The sequence below is a fragment of the Palaemon carinicauda genome, chromosome 21, assembly GCF_036898095.1.
Source record: "Palaemon carinicauda isolate YSFRI2023 chromosome 21, ASM3689809v2, whole genome shotgun sequence".
Classification (NCBI taxonomy): domain Eukaryota; kingdom Metazoa; phylum Arthropoda; class Malacostraca; order Decapoda; family Palaemonidae; genus Palaemon; species Palaemon carinicauda.
Window position 1 is genome coordinate 101,843,006 of NC_090745.1, and position 19,314 is coordinate 101,862,319.

The window sequence follows — 19,314 nt, forward strand, 5'->3', positions numbered from 1 at the left end:
TAGTTGTCTATGCTCACGAGAAGCTTTGAGCAGTCTTGCCCAACCTGTAACCTTTGGCCCCCGTAGTGGGACATGACCCTTGTCCTCTAAGCTCTCACATACAGCCTGTATGAGCCTTTAAGGAGGTCATCAGACAGATCTAACCTTCAGGGCTGTCGTTTTGCTAGCTTTAGCATCGCACGGAGAGTTGACGAGTTGCACTAACACTTTTATTTAGTCACCCACATTGAGGGGTAAAAGGAGGTCTCCCTTAGTTTTATGCCAAAGTTCAGAACCCAGCTGCACAAGACCCCTTCTTCATCCCCCCCGCCCCCACTATGTAAAGTGTTGGGTGGTAAACAAGAGAAATTGGTATTGTTTTCCTCAAAGGATCTGTGGTGCTATCTGAAAAGGATGAGAGATTCTAGTTACCAGCTAGGGGCAGGGCTCATGAAGTCAGGTATAGGCCCCACAATATCATTTAGAAGAAATCTGTTAGTTGGCCAAGTGAAGATAGTAGGAATCTGAAAATGACAGTACAAAGTATTCTTCAACCGATGAGAGAGTCTAGTTACCAGCTAGGGCCAGGGCACATGAAGTCAGGTATAGGCCCCACAATATCATTTAGAAGAAATCTGTTAGTTGGCCAAGTGAAGATAGTAGGAATCTGAAAATGACAGTACAAAGTATTCTTCAACCGATGAGAGAGTCTTGTTACCAGCTAGGGCCAGGGCTCATGAAGTCGAGTATAGGCCCCACAATATCATTTAGAAGAAATCTGTAAGTTGGTCAAGTGAAGATAGTAGGAATCTGAAAATGACAGTACAAAGTATTCTTCAACCGATGAGAGAGTCTAGTTACCAGCAAGGGCCAGGGCTCATGAACTCGGGTATAGGCCACACAATATCATTTAGAAAAAACCTATTAGTGGGCCAAGTGAAGATAGCAGGTATCTGAAAATGACAGACTACCTTCACAGGCTTTTCTTTATGGGAGTATACCCTCAAGCTGGTTGACACCTTTATGCTGAGTCCTGTGGTGGCTGCTGAATTAGTTTTGTAATAAGTCCAGCTCCCATACGACTGGAAGTCTCTCGACCATAGTAACGTGTAGATGTAAGCATGGAAGGAACGATAGATTGACTGGCTCTTTTCATTCAATTTTCTTCCCCCCCCCTCTCGGGGGACAAATTGGTGAAAGTTTCTGTGCTGGATCGGATCTGATGCTGGTAAGTTACTCTTCTGAGCTCCATTCTTTATCCATAAAGAAGTATTTCCCCGATCTTCCGTAGTCGAGGGAAAGGATGGAGAAATCTCTACTAACCCATTGATCACCATGCAGGCTCAGTATATTGTTCTAAACTGATATTCCCTTCACGAGAAGGGTTTCTTCTTTGGGGAAGGGTTCCCTCCTTTGACCGTGTACATGTCTCCTTGTACAAGCCAGGTCCTATCAGTCTTCTCATCCCTTTGAAAGACAGTTAGTAGGTTGCTGGAGGCACTGCTTTGCTCCCTCACAGGACCAGGCAGTTGGACACTTCCAGGGAAGAAATAGAGCTATCTAATTTAGTTCTAGAGTGACTTTCAATCCACTAAGCAGTGAGTTTCCCTATTATTGTACAATGGTTTGTATGTCACTAATGAACAAAACACAAATTTTTAAAGTATAGTTTATATTTTTCCTAGCTATACAAATCTGGATCCTTTAACCTAACTTCTCTCCTCAACCACCCTTCTCATTCCTGGCCAAAAGTTCAAAAGTGAAGCTTTCAGACTGGTGACGGGTGGAGCATCTCGCCCATACCCTCCACCAAGCTCTTCAACTGCCCGTTGTACAACTCTTAATGACAATTTTCAGCTCGTGCTAAAACAGTTTATTAAAGGACTGAGGTTTGTATAGCTAAGAAAAATAAAAATGACTTAAAAAACATTTTATTTTCTGGAAAAATATTTGTGCTCACAATAATTTTGAAGGATTTTGTTCAAATTTTTATGATATAAAACCACTTATAGTGCTGTAATAAAAACTGAAGCTTGTGGTGTTGTATTGTTTTTGTGGTATTACGTTGTTTTTATCTTGTTTTCTTTGTAGATGGGAGGTGTTGGACAAATTCCAAATGTTCCTGTAGCATCTGCCGCTCCGCCAGGTATTCCAGGTGCTCCTACTGCTTCAACAATGCAACGCACTGGCAGCCAGGAGTCTGGGTAAAATTTTTTTAATATTTTCTTTTTTAAAATTGTCTTGAATTGTACATTTTTATGTTTCTATAGCAAGTTTGAATATTGATATTACAGAATTGCATTGTTTGAAAAACTTTAGAACTGCTAAGGCTGTGAAATGGAAGAAATTTTTTAGTTATTGCCTCTTTATTAGAAGTTGTAAGACCCATACATTTAAAATTTTCCCAGAGGATCTCAGACACCAGTCGAGTGGGCAATACCCCAAGGAAGCAAGCTTAAATATACACAAGTCTTTAACATGTCTGATAGAGCAAAAACTGGCTTCTTATCAGGGGCACAAGCTCGAAATATTTTAATCCAGTCTCAGCTACCACAGCAGTCACTGGCACAGATTTGGTATGTATTTAATATTTTTATATACTGTATTGTGTGATTGTCTTGAAGGTATATTTTGATTTATTTACACTTGTATTGTATTTGATATGTGACTTATAATATTTGGATACAGTACTATGGTGACGTAGGTGGATATTCACAAGAACTTTTAATTGTATAATTTGGAACTCCACTCATTTTGAAATTACTTCGGTCACACAGGATCCTCTCGGACATAGATAATGATGGTCGTTTATCTTGTGAAGAATTTGTGCTTGCCATGTATATGTGTGAATGTGCTAAGGCTGGTGGTAAAATCCCAACCGTATTGCCACCAGAATTGATACCACCTACCCATCGTCGACAGCGTACTTCTAGTGTTCAGTCAGGGGGCTCAGGAGGAACCCCTGTTTCAGATGTGCTTGCTGGTGTTAATGACAGTAAGTTTTCAAATGTTGCCTTGTATTTTTGTGAAGGGTTGTTATTTCTAGGCTTGTATTATTATTATTATTATTATTATTATTATTATTATTATTATTATTATTATTATTATTATTATTTATAATATCTTTAGTCAAGCTATAAACCTATTGGAGAAATGAAATGTTACAAGCCCAAGAGCTCCAATGGGTAAAACAGCCCAGTGTGGAAAGGAAATAAAAAGAATAACAAACTTTTGAGAAATTATTAGAAGAAATATATAGGATACATTAAGATTGGTTATAACTTTAAATAGATAAGTAATACATAAACCATGAAGAATATTTTTTATGTCAATTACTGTAGTTCAACAGAAAAACAGCAACAGGTTTGAACCTCTGAAGTTCAATCAATTCAATCACCAGCGTATGAAGATCCTTCCACAATCTGGTCACATCTAGTATAAAACTTCGAGAATACTGTGTAATATTAAGTTTTGTGATGGAGAAGGCAAGTTTATTAGAATTAACTGCATACCTACTACTACATGCTATGTGATACAGTCCGTACGTATCTGAATGCAAAGGATTGTCAGAATTAAGAAAAATTTTATATTACATACACAAAGAACTAACAGAACGATGATGTCAGAGAATAGTATCCTGATCAGGGATGTGGATTTTAAAATGACCATGTGGGTAAGATAAAACACCTTGGAAATTTAACCTAACCTGTATTTAAGTACCAAAAGCTCCATATATACACTCCCAAAATACCCACTTTAACTAGAGCATCTTCTTTCACTACCATAGGACAAAGCTATCAGCAATCCTTACAAGAGAATCAGGGTTCTATCAAGTATTTCTTGGCAAACACGTATTTGGTAGGCCACTGAGCCGTTGCCAAAATGCTTTCCAAAGACAAATACCTACAAAAATTATATATTGTAAACCTTAGCTTTTAAGTTAGTTTTCCCGGAAGTTGACTCCTATTTTTATCCACTTTATCTTTAAAAGTACATGAGATTTGGGGTTTATAATTAGTTTGCAGACTCAAAAGCATGAGGTAACTTCGAAGAACAGGGTGGCTCAGTATTAATATAAAGTGTTTTCTCAGAGAATATTTCATCATAAGTTTAGTTACTGTAAAGCCTTGAACTCTGATACATTATCCTTATCAGAATCAGCCAAGATATGTCATTGCCTTCATGTACATCTTCTGAGTTTGCAAAACAAATCACCTCAGAAACCTCTGACTGTTCCTTTTGTTTACTACTAAAGCCATAAAATTCACTTGTGCAAAATATACATGGTTGGGAATTAATTTCGTGCAAAATATACATGGTTGGGAATTAATTTCAAAACCTGCCCCTTTAGTGGTACTACCTCGTATATTAAGTCCTTTACTTAGCATCACCATATTATTAGTGGCAAAGCCTATATTAAGAATGATGTACTTGCCAGTCTTATCATTGTGCAACAGTTGGCTGCCAGCCGTATCATGACAAAATATTTTGTTAACCTCTGCAGACATTGCTGAAGGTGTATTGAAAATCTGTGTATCTGGCATTAGAGGCTTAATATATGTCATTATTGATTGTGGCACAGAATGGTTGCTCGCGCAGCACTTGATCCAGAGGCGGAAGGAAGGATATAAGGATCAGAGCTCCTATTCCACTCAATCTTGGAATCCAATTGTCAATAGTATGAATCTGGATTTCAGAAGGGCAAATGTTTTGGAATAAAAGGAACTGAACTAAATTCAGAGTTCAAAACTTGAGGAAGCATGTGCATCTGTGATGTGCTGAGTACATAATTACAATCGCCAGGTCGTAAAAAATAACTGTTAGCCCAAACACTAGGTGAGGCTAGCGTAGGGTTTGAAACACTACAGGTTAGCCTAGGCCCACTGCCACTCGCTAAATTAGTGCTAGAAATCTCTGACCGTATGAATGAAGCAAAGTTTCCCATAAATATTGAAAGTTAAAATTCAAACTCCTTAATCTCATTCCAAACATTGTACTGCTCCCAACTTGTTTGAACTCTAATCTTTATATTGCCAATCAAATCAATTAGCTAGCCATCTGTGAACTCTTCACAGAATTAGAGACCTCTTTCCTTTTATGTTTAGAGTTACACAACATGTAGCATAAATGGAATGAAGATCATTAAGTTCTGTTGATAACCGAGTAACTGAATAATTTAAACACATACAGTATTTTGAATGCAGAAAAAGACATACAGTAACTGCATATGTTTGAACTATGTAACAAAAAAATGCACAATTAGATTCTAGACTGGTAATTAGTTGCAGTGAATGATCAGAGCTTGTGATATAGTTCGGAGTGATGGCGAATACTTTGACGCTTACCCACCCCTAAATTGGTTACAGTGGAACACCACAGATGCCGTTCGCAACCATTATGTCTTGGGGGAGGCAACTGGAGTAAGGGTGAATGGGAAACGTATTTTTTTTAATGATAAGCATCGATAGGGGAGAGCTTTGCTGAGCCAGCCAGTTGAACCCCAAGAAAGGTTCATTAGAATAGATAATAGATGACCTAGGAAAATATCATTTGTGTCTGCACCTCTTTAAGCATCAATGTCCTATGAAGGAGTTCCAATTTCACAGGACCTAAAAGCTAAACTAGTTGGTTAAGTTTCAGGAAAACTCTAGTGAGGAAGATTGAGTTTGTCATTGCTCTGCTTAGTGCAGAGATGGCTCAAAAGTTATCAATAAGGGATAAAAGTTGTAGTAGGAAATGTAAGAGACTGCATAATTGGGTAGAAACCAAAATGAATTGCATGAAAAGTAAAAAAAAAAAAAAAAAAAAAAAAAAATCTTGGACCAAAGAGATGGTAAAAAAAAAGAAGGAAAACCAACTTGGGACCATAGAGATGCTGCAAAAAACTTTGAGTACCGGCTGCAATTGATGTGACAGGGAACTTTTAAGGAATAACAGTCACACTTACCTCCATCTCTTCATGGCAGTGGATAAACTTCATTGTAAATTCTAGTTGTTAGAATGCTTAAATGGAGAATTTGTAAAAATAGGCTAGGCTAATTGGTGTATGTGAAAGTAAAAGAAAAATTAGCTATAACAAGAGAGGGATAAAATGTACAGTAGTACTATTGGGCCAGTCAAAGGACTCAATAAATCTCTAACAGTACTATCTCCACGGGTGACTGGTGCCTTGGCCAGCCTCCTACCATTCATTTTGTCGCTTTTCTAGCATGTGGGTTTTTAAGTTATAATGTCCTTTAGACTTAAAAATTAAGAAGGAGACGGTTTCAATCAGATTACTAAGATGTTTTTATCAATGTATTTTTCAATATTAAACTTACCCGATAATCATGTAGCTGTCAACTCTGTTGCCCGACAGAATTCTATGGAGGGATACGCCAGCTATCACAATACTAGAAGGGGGTGTTCTTACCAGCGCCACCTGTGGCCAGGTACTCAAGTACTTCTTGTTGACACCACCTCAATTATTCCTCTGTCGTGCTTCTGACAAGACGTTCTGGGATACGCTTATGTTCTTGGAGTATTTTCACGACTTTGGTGAAGTATTTCTCTTTGATTTCGGCTGTCGCTTTACTGGAAACTTCTATATTAGCTTAGTTAGCTTTTGGAATTAATTTGATTAATTATGGTGACGAAGAGAGTATGAACTCTCTTTCACCTTTAAATGGCCGACCCTTCCCTTAGACGGAAGTGTTGGTGTCTAAGAGAGTATAGACTCTCTTTCTTAATTTTGCTTAACAAAAGTTATAGATTTATTTTATATCTCTCCGCCTCTTATAGGCCTCTTCGATTAACTTCCTTTTATTATAAACTTATTAAAATTAATTTTTATATTTGTTTATATTCGACCTTCCTAATAGTAGGCGGTCTTTTCTTGGTACCGAAGTTAATTATCGTGAGCCCGTCATTTCGGTTTTACCTGTTAACATATTATGCTATTTTAAGGTCTTTGAAAGAATTTCTTTGATAGTCTCGTATTTTTTCAAAGTTGAACTAACGTTTTGTTTGTCTCGGCAGTTGTTGACGTTCAGAACGTTTCAACTTGCACTCTATCGTTACGATAGAGAAAGAATGTTCACGGTTTCACATTGCAGTAAAGAGTAACCGTTTCTAGCGTTTTGTTCATTCTTTCTTAACTTAATGGTTTTGATCCTAATAAGGAACTTTTCTTTTTGGGAAATATTTCAGTTTTTTCCTTTAACAATAATATGTTTTAACGATATATATGATTGGGCTCTTCTCTCAGGTTCTAAGTCAAGAGAGAGAGAGAGAGAGAGAGAGAGAGAGAGATAGAGACGGAGGGAGAAAGAGGATAAACGTTTCCCTCAAGCCTGCCAGGCGTACGAGTAACGTCGTTATCGTTTTGCTCTTATCCCTAGTCTCTTTAGGGGAAGAAACTAAACGTTTCTAGAGTGATCTAGTGTTTAGTCTCTTTCCAGCCACTGAATTTTCTTTCATTAGATTTTTCTGTTACATTGTAATTCTGTTTTCGCAATTACTAACTTTTGAGAAGGATAGAATTGCGTGTTTCAGGTACAAACCACTTAAAGTTTCGAGTTCAGTGAAATAAGTGCAAACAGAAATCAAAGTGATAAGTGATTAGTGCAAAGTATGTCAGTGTTATGCGTGAGGGTACTTTTGTGCGCGCCAGTCGTCCTCCCAGTCCGGGACCTCTTGCAAGCTCCCAAGCCCAGGGGAGAAGCAATGTCGAAGGGCATAAGGGTTCGGCAGGCCTTGATCGGCGCACAGAAGTATCCTCGGTGGTTGTGGGCGTGTCTTACCGAGACCGTCACTCCCACCCGCAGACGATTGAGCCCTTATTTTGCTCGTCTGCAGAAGAGATTTAGAGGAGAAAATAAAGGCAGAGTTACGCTGGTCTCAGGTCTCAAGACCTCTTAAACGTAAAGTCCAGACCTATGCCAGACGTACGAAGTAAAGTTCAACAACCCGGATGCAGTCATTGGGTTAGCTCTGTCTCTCCTCAGTCATCAGTTTGTCGGGCTGAGAGTGCGCCTACACTCCCCCCCCCTATGCTCGCTCCGCCTGATCGCAGTACCACCTGCCAGGCGTACGATGTTGTGGACTCTACTACAGTCCATGCAAGCACAGCTTTCGGACCTGATGCGTGAGTGTCGTGCTGAGAGTGTTGCACCTCCTCCTCCTCCTGCACCGGTGGTGCACCAACCGCCTGCACCCGTTCAGCCTGTGCTGCACCCGCCTGCACCGGTGGTGCACCAACCGGCTGCACCCGTTCAGCCTGTGCTGCACCCGCCTGCACTCGCTGCACCCAGTCGCAGCACCATCTGCCAGGCGTACGATGTTGTAGACTCTACTACAGTCCATGCAAGCACAGCTTTCGGACCTGTTGTGTGAGTGTCGGGCTGAGAGTGTTGCACCTCCCCTGCACCCGTTCAGCCTGTGCTCAACCCGCCTGCACTCGCTGCACCCAGTCGCAGCACCATCTGCCAGGCGTACGATGTTGTAGACTCTACTACAGTCCATGCAAGCACAGCTTTCGGACCTGTTGTGTGAGTGTCGGGCTGAGAGTGTTGCACCTCCCCTGCACCCTTTCAGCCTGTGCTCTACCCGCCTGCACTCGCTGCACCCAGTCGCAGCACCATCTGCCAGGCGTACGATGTTGAACCTCTTTCTGTGTTCGCTGTTCCCAGTGTTGTTCAGCCTCAGCCTTCTTTAAGGCAACCTTCGGTTTGGGATCAGGAGGATTACCCCACTCTTCCTCCTCCTCCCCTGGCTGCTCCACCGGTGGTGCAACTCTCGGTGGAGGTACAACCTCTTCCACCTGTGAGTCAGTCTCCTCAGCTGCTGCACCGAGCTTAACCCGTGCACCCTGATTCTGCACCTTCCACTGTTGTTGTTCCAGCTCGTTCTGACTCTGCTGTTCAGCATACCTTACCTCCATTTTCTAACCATGGCAACAATATGAATCATGAGTTATGAATGTAAGGTAAACATTATGTTGATTTTTAAATCCCATGCAAGCATGCATAAAGCACTCTAGCACTGGTCATGGAATTTCTGAGAAATGTTAAACGCCATGCACACGCTCTGCTTTCCTTACAGCAGGCTCTGCTTACAGCAGGCTCTGCTTACTACATGCTCAGCATTCAGCATGCTCTGCATTCAGCATGCTCTGCATACAACATGCTCTGCATACAGCATGCTCTGCTTTCAGCATGCTATGCATACAACATGCTCTACATACAGCATGCTCTGCATACAGCATACTCTGCATTCATCATGCTCTGCATACCTTACCGCATGCTTCTCAACATATCTTGGGTTGTTGCCAACTCACTAGACTGTCAAGCAGTTTCATAACATTGCCTTCTAGTCTGCTGCTTTTGCACCAGTGAACCCTCACTCAGAGAACTTAGCTTTTCTAGGATAAGGTCCCTGTAGATGAGAAAGTTCTTTTCTCCCTCCTTCTGATATTCCCTTGAGGACTTTGTCATTTGGAGGGAGCCTTTAGCTGCATAACCTCTTATGGACTTTTATTTAAGCATAACATGCTTACAGGGAAGGTAATGGTTTCACTTCAGCCGCTAATCCCGTCTGTTACCACACCTGCTCCCATAGACCTTGAGCTGTGTTGCATGACATGCAGTCCAAGCTTAGTCCTTGTTAGAGGATTTTTGTTTACGGAGTCAATGTGTCACGGGGAAGACGTTCAACAACCAACAGAAGGGACTTGTTGTGACGCAGTGCGGCAACCTCAGCAACCCGTTAAGGAGTTGTCTGTACGACCCAGATAGTCTAGACAGATTCGGGTTGTCACTGTACTTCCTCGCTTGCCCATGATTGTCAGTTTACAGACTGTGCAGCAGTATCATGATCTTGTGTCCGGCTCCGTCAGACGACTGGCTTTTAAGAGCTCCCACAAGTCGTCGCTGTCTGGAGATTTTCAAATGGACTATGGATCTGACCAAGGAACTGGGCCTCCTGGTCAATTTTGAGGAGTCTCAGCTCGTTCCATCCCAGACCATTGTTTCCTTGGGTATGGATCTTCAGAGTCGAGCTTTTTGGACTTGTCCGTCGGCCCCAAGGATCTTCCAAGCCCTAGAATGCATCCAGAGCATGCTGAGAAGGAACCGATGCTTAGTCAGGCAGGGGATGAGTCTAACAGGGACACTTTCATCGCTGGCCCTGTTCATCGAGTTAGGGAGACTCCACCTCCGCCCCCTTCAGTATCATCTAGCTGCTCACTGGATAAAGGACATGACGCTAGAGACGGGCTCAGTTCCTGTTTCCGAAGAGATGAGGTCTACTCTAACGTGGTGGAAGAACAGCATTCTTCTCAAGGAAGGTCTACCTTTGGCTGTTCAGACCCCCGACCACCGTCTCTTCTCGGACGCATCGGACACGGGCTGGGGTGCGACACTGGACGGACAGGAATGCTCGGGAACATGGAATCAGGAGCAAAGGACACTTCACATCTATTGCAAGGAGTTGTTGGCAGTTCATCTGGCCTTGATAAACTTCAAGTCCCTCCAGCTTACAAGGTGGTGGAGGTGAACTCCGACTACACCACAGCCTTGGCTTACATCTCCAAGCAGAGAGGGACTCATTCGAGGAAGTTGTTCAAGATCGCAAGGGACCTCCTCATTTGGTCAAAGATCGAAAGCTCACGCTGGTAACGAGGCTCATTCAGGGCGATATGAATGTCATGGCAGATCGCCTCAGCCGTAAGGGTCAGGTCTTCCCCACAGAGTGGACCCTTCACAAGAATGTTTGCAGCAGACTTTGGGCCCTGTGGGGTCTGCCAACCATAGTTCTATTCGCTACCTCGATGACCAAGAAGCTCCTCTTGTATTGTTCTCCGATTCCAGACCCAACAGCAGTTCGCGTGGATGCCTTTCTGCTGGATTGGTCCCATCTCAACCTGTATGCATTCCCGCCGTTCAAGATTGTCAACAGGGTACTTCAGAAGTTCGCCTCTCACAAAGGGACACGGTTGACGTTGGTTGCTCCCCTCTGACCCGCGAGAGAAGGGTTCACCGAGGTACTGCAATGGCTGGTCGACGTTTCCCAGGACTCTTCCTCCTAGAGTGGACCTTCTGCGTCAACCTCACGTAAAGAAGGTACACCCAAACCTCCACGCTCTTCGTCTGACTGCCTTCAGACTATCGAAAGTCTCTCAAGAACTAGAGGCTTTTCGAAGGAGGCAGCCAGAACGATTGCCAGAGCAAGGACGACATCCACTCTCAGAGTCTATCAGTCTTAATGGGAAGTCTTCCGAAGCTGGTGCAAGGCCAATGCAGTTTTCCTCAACCAGTACCACTGTAACCCAGATTGCTGACTTCCTGTTACATCTAAGGAACGTAAAATCCCTATCAGCTCCTACGATCAAGGGTTACAGAAGTATGTTGGCAGCGGTTTTCCGCCACAGAGGCTTGGATCTTTCCTCCAACAAAGATCTACAGGACCTCCTTAGGTCTTTTGAGACCTCAAAGGAACGTCGGTTGTCCACTCCAGGCTGGAATCTAGACGTGGTCCTAAGGTTCCTAATGTCATCAGGATTTGAACCGTTCCAATCAGCCTCTTTTAAGGACCTCACATTAGAAACTCTTTTCCTCGTGTGCTTAGCAACAGGTAAAAGAGTAAGTGAGATCCACGCCTTCAGCAGGAACATAGGTTTCACATCTGAAACGGCTACATGTTCCTTGCGGCTCGTTTTTTTTTGGCTAAAACGAGCTTCCTTCCCGTCCTTGCCCTAAGTCGTTCGAGATCCCAAACCTGTCCAACATGGTGGGGAACGAACTAGAGAGAGTACTTTGCCCTGTTAGAGCTCTTAAGTACTATTTAAGAAGGTCAAAACCATTACGAGGACAATCAGAAGCCTTATGGTGTGCTATCAAGAAGCCTTCTCTACCAATGTCTAAGAACTCAGTTTCTTACTACATCAGGCTTCTGATTAGAGAAGCAAATTCTCATCTGAAGGAAGAAGACCTTGCTTTGCTGAAGGTAAGGACACATGAAGTGAGAGCTGTGGCTACTTCAGTGGCCTTCAAACAGAACCGTTCTCTGCAGAGTGTTATGGATGCAACCTATTGGAGAAGCAAGTCAGTGTTCGCATCATTCTATCTCAAAGATGTCCAGTCTCTTTACGAGTACTGCTACACCCTGGGTCCATTCGTAGCAACGAATGCAGTAGTAGGCGAGGGCTCAGCCACTACATTCCCATAATTCCATAACTTTTTAACCTTTCTCTTGAATACTTTTTATGGGTTGTTCGGTCGGCTAAGAAGCCTTCCACATCCTTGTTGATTTGGCGGGTGGTCAATTCTTTCTTGAGAAGCGCCGAGGTTAAAGGTTGTGATGAGGTCCTTTAGTATGGGTTGCAGCCCTGTATACTTTAGCACCTTTGGGTTGATTCAGCCTCCAAGAGGAACGCTGCGCTCAGTAAGGAAGTCGAACTTAAAAAAGAGACAGAGTAACGGTTCAATTCGACTTCCTTACCAGGTACTTATTATTTCATTGTTATTTGAGATAACTGTTATATGAAATATGGGATACTTAGCTATCCTTTAATCTTGTACACTGGTTTTCACCCACCCCCCTGGGTGTGAATCAGCTACATGATTATCGGGTAAGTTTAATATTGAAAAATGTTATTTTCATTAGTAAAATAAATTTTTGAATATACTTACCCGATAATCATGATTTAATTGACCCTCCCTTCCTCCCCATAGAGAACCAGTGGGACCGAGGAATAATTGAGGAGGTGTCAACAAGAAGTACTTGAGTACCTGGCCACAGGTGGCGCTGGTAAGAACACCCCCTTCTAGTATTGTGATAGCTGGCGTATCCCTCCATAGAATTCTGTCGGGCAACAGAGTTGACAGCTACATGATTATCGGGTAAGTATATTCAAAAATTTATTTTACTAATGAAAATAACATTTTTCAGATTCTTTTGAGGACAGGAGAAGGGAAAACTTTGAGAAGGGTCAAGCTGAACTGGAGAGGCGACGGAAAGCTTTGCTCGATGCACAAAGAAGAGAGACGGAAGAAAGATTGCGCAAGTAATTAAAGATTGAATATGATTGATGTTTGACAACTTGCTTCTAGGAAACTAAAAGATGATTTTGCAATTTTTGTGTAGTTCTGTATGTAGTTGTATTAAGGCTAAAACTAGGCTATGTTACCCAAACATTATTACATCAAATTATTGTGATGCACTCATATTTTGAAAATATTTATTAAGTAGAACATATTTTCAAGTTATTCCTTTATTTGGTCTTAGTTATTTATTACTGTAGTTATAGAGTTATTATTATTATTATTATTACTATCCAAGCTACAACCCTAGTTGGAAAAGCAAGATGCTACAAGCCCAGGGGCTTCAACAGGGAAAAATAGCCCAGTGAGGAAAGGAAATAAGGAAATAAATAAATGAAGAGAACAAATTAACAATAAATCATTCTAAAAACAGTAACAACGTCAAAACAGACATGTCATATATAAACTATTAACAACATCAAAAACAAATATGTCATAAATAAACTATAAAAGACTCATGTCTGCCTGGTCAACAAAAAAGCATTTGCTCCAACTTTGAACTTTTGAAGTTCTACTGATTCAACCACCCGATTAGGAAGATCATTCCACAACTTGGTAACAGCTGGAATAAAACTTCTAGAGTACTGCGTAGTATTGAGCCTCGTGATGGAGAAGGCCTGGCTATTAGAATTAACTGCCTGCCTAGTATTACGAACAGGATAGAATTGTCCAGGGAGATCTGAATGTAAAGGATGGTCAGAGTTATGAAAAATCTTATGCAACATGCATAATGAACTAATTGAACGACGGTGCCAGAGATTAATATCTAGATCAGGAATAAGAAATTTAATAGACCGTAAGTTTCTGTCCAACAAATTAAGATGAGAATCAGCAGCTGAACACCAGACAGGAGAACAATACTCAAAACAAGGTAGAATGAAAGAATTAAAACACTTCTTCAGAATAGATTGATCACCGAAAATCTTGAAAGACTTTCTCAATAAGCCTATTTTTTGTGCAATTGAAGAAGACACAGACCTTATATGTTTCTCAAAAGTAAATTTACTGTCGAGAATCACACCTAAAATTTTGAAAGAGTCATACATATTTAAAGAAACATTATCAATACTGAGATCCGGATGTTGAGGAGCCACCGTCCTTGACCTACTTACAATCATACTTTGAGTTTTGTTAGGATTCAACTTCATACCCCATAATTTGCACCATGCACTAATTCTAGCTAAATCTCTATTAAGGGATTCACCAACCCTAGATCTACATTCAGGGGATGGAATTGATGCAAAGAGAGTAGTATCATCTGCATATGGAACAAGCTTGTTTTCTAGGCCAAACCACATGTCATGGGTATATAGTATGAAAAGTAATATAACAACAACACCAAAGACCGCTATTTCAAATCCACTTCAGGATAAAGGCATCAAACATGTCATTATTCATGTCTGGGGTTTGGCCAGTTTTCATCACCATGCTGGCCGCTGCAGATTGATGATGCTTGGAGACTTAAGTCTGATTGTTCACAACAAACCAACCTAATATGGATAGCTATGACCATTACAGCTTTGCTGATCATGATGATACACAAACCATTTCACCACATTAAAGAATCCCCACTTAGAAAGTTGTGTAAATATGAAATACAAAGAGAAGGAAGAATCAAGATTTACTTTTTTATCAGTGCTGAATTAAGACATTATTCTTGTGATTATTGTTGTTTCATCAAAAGTAATAAGAGTATCATCTTCATTTATTTTATAATGAATGTGTGCTTTTAGTTTATTAGTGCCATTTTCTATGGGACAAGTTGAGAAAAAGTTGTCCAGATCTCATGATATCACTGGTATTCCTCTGTGATGGGGTGCATGCCTATACAACCTAGTCATTTTAAGAGTGTCTGATCTCAATAAGAAATACATCTGCACATCAACTTCATGGAAATGCAAGTAGTCTCTCTAGTGCTGCAAGCATTCCTAGAATGTTTGAGGAGGCACTCTGTAGCATCTTTCCTTCCAACCTTATACTTTTACTTCATTATGTAACGGGGGGTTTTACTACCCATTTATACATATGTACTGGGCCAATGTGCCACAGTATTGGGTGATATAATCCAAATTCATAACTCCAATCTAATTCTTAATATCCAAAGTTCATGTGGGCATAGTAAAACTTTTTTCAAGACAAAATTGTAATTGATAAAAAGCATTAAGAAATCAAGATTTTCTGGACTTCAACTTTGATAGCGTAATCCCTGTGGGCATCTTGATTGCTCTCTCTATATTTTTGAAATGAAAAATGTTACTGAATAATACATGAACAACTTACTTCTTTATAGGCAGAGTGCAAAGAAAATTTGGAATGAAAGCTTTCCAAACATAGACTTTTGACTGTAGTTTCACAATTTTTATAATGCTATAGGCATTCATTCAATCTGTTTAGGCAAGGGATAATATTATTTTTATTTGGTAAACTCCTCAATTATTTTGCATGTGTAATCATGGAGGAAGGAAAGCTTTCCAATGGAATGAGTCTTTCTTATTGTCTTTTGATTTTTAGTGATATTTTTTAGTACTGAATTATGTTATGTTTGATTATGGAATTATTTTCAAAGTATTGCACTTTTATGATACATTAAAAGAAGTGATAATTTCATAGATTATTTGCAATATATTGTATATTATTTTTCATCATAGTGTAGTTTATCTTCAGGTTTGAATTTTAGGGAAGGAAAACTAATAAATTTGTGCACAAATTAGATTATTCAACTTTATCTTATATGGTGTACAGTGTTGTTCAGGATTTATGGTACTAAATGGTATTAATATTTCAGAGAACGCGAAGAGGAATCTAAACGGGAAAAGGCTAGACTCGAGGCAGAACGTCGTAGACAAGAAGAACTTGAGAGAGAGATGCAACGCCAGAAAGAGGTTGAAGCTCAAAAGGAACAAGATCGGAAGAGACAAGAGGAAATGAGAGAGCAAGCACGGAAGTAAGTTTTTCAGGTTTTTTTCTGCAGTTCTTAGAAACGGTCACTATAATAACTAGAAAGTGGAAGGGAATGAAAATGGTGAGACATGATGATTATATGATAATGAAAATAGTTATGATGATCAACCAACTAAGCAAGAAATTTTTTTAGAGAAAAGTTCATAAATTATCCTTTTGGGAAGTTGTACTTGACTGGTAAAATAGGATATAAATATGATCACCTACTTCAGCATATTACCGAAAGTATATTTGAGAGAATGGAAAAAATAAAAAACTGAAAGGAAGGGTGAATGGTGAGATTTAACATTGGAAGTAATTAGAAACTGAAGGGAAGGGAGAATGGTGAGACTTAACAATGGAAAAAATACAAATTGAGAAGAAGAGAGAATGGTGAGACTTAATAATGGAAAAAATTACAAACTGAAAGGAAGGGAGGATGGTGAGATTTAACGATGGAAGAAATTACAAACTGAAAGTAAGGGAGAATGGTGAGACTTGGTAATGGAAGAAATTGCAAACGGAAGGAAAGGGAGAATGGTGAGACTTAACAATGGAAAAAATTTCAAATTGATGGGAAAGGAGACTGGTGAGACTTAGCATTGAAAAGATTACAAACTGAAGGTAAGGGAGAGAATGTCGAGGGTTAACAATGCAAGACATTACAAACAGAAGGGAATGGAGAATGACGAGACCTAACAATGGAAAAAATGATAAAACTGCCTTGTAAAAGAGGAAAATTCATGAGCTGAAAAAGTAAAAGCTAGAAAAGTGTTGCAGTGATCTAGTAATATAAGGACTTGAATTAACGGTGTAACTCATTCATTATGTATTACTACAGTGTATGCACAAAACTTAGCCTGCTTAAAAGAAGATGAAAAACTGTTCCCTAAATCTGATTATGACAGTGAGCAAAATATTATTTGTAGAAATGTAATATAGCAACCATCTTATAGGTGAGAGAAAGGGAATCTAGAAAAGAGGAATTGTTAATTAAGAAATATATAAGAAATACCTATGAGGGCTCTCAAGGGAGAAGACAAAGGAAAGACTACTGAAAATATGGGAGAAGTGTACCAAGGAAAGAGGAATAAAGGTCGATAGGAAACTTCAGTGATTGGCCTGAAGAAAGGACATGCATTATCCAAGCAGTATTCTTAATTGATTAGAAGTAGTTTTATAAAGGCTATCCAATTTCTTTGTAAAGGTTAGTATTTTATAATATTCAATGAAGTTATTTTGAATATTCATCTCAAAGGAAGTTTAAGACTTTTAATGAGCAGGGTACATAAAAAATTTATAACCTATTTGGATTCAAAACCTTTAAGATTTCTATATCCTAACATTCAACGTTGGATGGAACATTTTAGTGAGGTTATGAATAAGAGACATGAAGGGAATAATTTGATTGATTTACCAGAAGCTGATGAAGACCTTAATGTCCCCATAAATGAATTCAGTGTGTTTGAAGTCGAAGCTATCATTAAAAAACTCAAGAGATGGAAAGCCCCTGGATATAATAGAATAACTTCCAGGATGATACTGGCCGAAAATGAAGTGACTCCCAGAATACTTACAAGATTATTTTGTAGAATGTGGCATGAAGAGGCAAAACCTGATGAATGTGAGTTAGGATTGTTGGTGAAAATGGGAAAAAAAATGAGACCTGACTGGTTACAATACAGTAATTACATAGGCATAACACTTATGTCAGTTTTTATGAAAATATATAGCATGCTTGTTCTAAAGAGACGAGAGAAAGATTGATGAAAAGCTGAGAAATGAACAAGCAGGATTCCAAAAAGATAGACGTTGCACTGACCAAATTTTCATTTTGAGACGTACAGTAATGCGTATATAATATATAAATCCATTTTTTATGGCATTTGTGGACTATGAAGGAGCGTTTGATAGTGTGCACCAGCCAATTTTGTGGAAAGTCCTGCGTTGTTAGGGAATTCCTCTTAAATATGTGAATTTAATTAATTCTGTTCATGAGCACAGCAATTGCAAAGTTAATGGTAATGGAGTCTTATCAAATGAATTTCCAGTGAACAATGGAGTACTCGAAGGGAATGTGTTTTCAACTATAGGTATGTTGTTTATCCTCCTCATGGATTTTGTAATGCGTAAATCACTCGGAGATGGTGGAGAAGGATTGGACTGGATTGGTGATAGGAAATTAGCAGACCTAGAGTATGCTGATGATGCTGTCCTTGTTAGCAGATCACCACAGGATTTGCAATTTTTGCTTACCAGAATGCATGAAATATCACATGAGGTTGGGCTCAAGATCAATAGAAGAAAGACAAAGATGATGAAAATGGAGTATGCAATGGAAGAGGAAATATCATTGGAAGGAGGAAGGATTAATGAGGTAAAATTGTTGAAGTATTTAGGAACTATGATCTCCAATACATGGTTTTTAGAATTAGAGTTTAGTGAAAGATTGAAAAAAAGCAAATCAGACAATAGTTAGGTTAAGTCAAATTTGGAAATAAAATCACCTGAAATTATACTTAAAAATCAGACTATATACGTATCAGTTTAGTGAGATCGGTGTTATTATATGGACATGAGTCATGGTATGACAATGAAACAATCCAATAGATTTAGTAGATTTGAGAACAAATCCCTCAGGAGGATATTGAGAGTTAAATGGCAGGACAGGATTAGAAATGAAACTTTAAAAGGGATACTCAAGTGCCATATGTGGATGAGATCATGGTGAGGGGTAGATGGAGATGGTTTGGGCGTGTTCTTTGCACTCTCCGAGAGAGATTAGTTCACCAAACGTTTAACTGGGCTCCACAAGGCACAAGAAGAGTTGGGGGACCCAGGCCTACGTGGCTAAGGACTATGAAGTGCGAAGTAGGAGATGATGAATGGAGAATTATTGAATTAAAAGCTTGAGATAGAGATGACTGGTGAAATCTAACCGAGGCACTTTGCCTCAATAGGTGTAGGAGGAGATGATGGTGATGAACAATTTTATACTTTTTACTGCTCATCTTATTACTGAATATTGGACCCTGTTATTATTATTATTATTTTTATTGTTATTAATATTATTATTAGTAGTAGTATTATTATTTTTATATTTATTTTAATTTTTATTTTTATTATTATTATTAGCTAAGCTACAACCCTAGTTGGAAAAACAGGATGCAATAATCCCAGGGGTTTCAACAGGGAGAATATCCCAGTGAGGAAAAGAAACAAGGAAAAATAAAATATTTTAAGAAGAATATCAACATTAGAATAAATATCTCCTATGCAAACTATATAACTTTTAACAAAAAATCAGGAAGAGAAA

General features: G+C 39.6%; 1 protein-coding gene across 1 annotated transcript in view; it reads left to right on the plus strand.

Annotated features, from left to right (window-relative positions):
• LOC137615380 (intersectin-1-like) overlaps positions 1-19,314 on the plus strand; it is a 377,240-nt gene that overhangs the window by 57,667 nt on the left and 300,259 nt on the right. Inside the window, exons 8-12 of the mRNA XM_068345199.1 lie at positions 2,071-2,183; positions 2,388-2,555; positions 2,757-2,974; positions 12,907-13,021; positions 15,844-16,002. Coding sequence (XP_068201300.1) covers positions 2,071-2,183; positions 2,388-2,555; positions 2,757-2,974; positions 12,907-13,021; positions 15,844-16,002 — 773 coding nt within the window. The remainder of the gene's footprint in view (positions 1-2,070; positions 2,184-2,387; positions 2,556-2,756; positions 2,975-12,906; positions 13,022-15,843; positions 16,003-19,314) is intronic.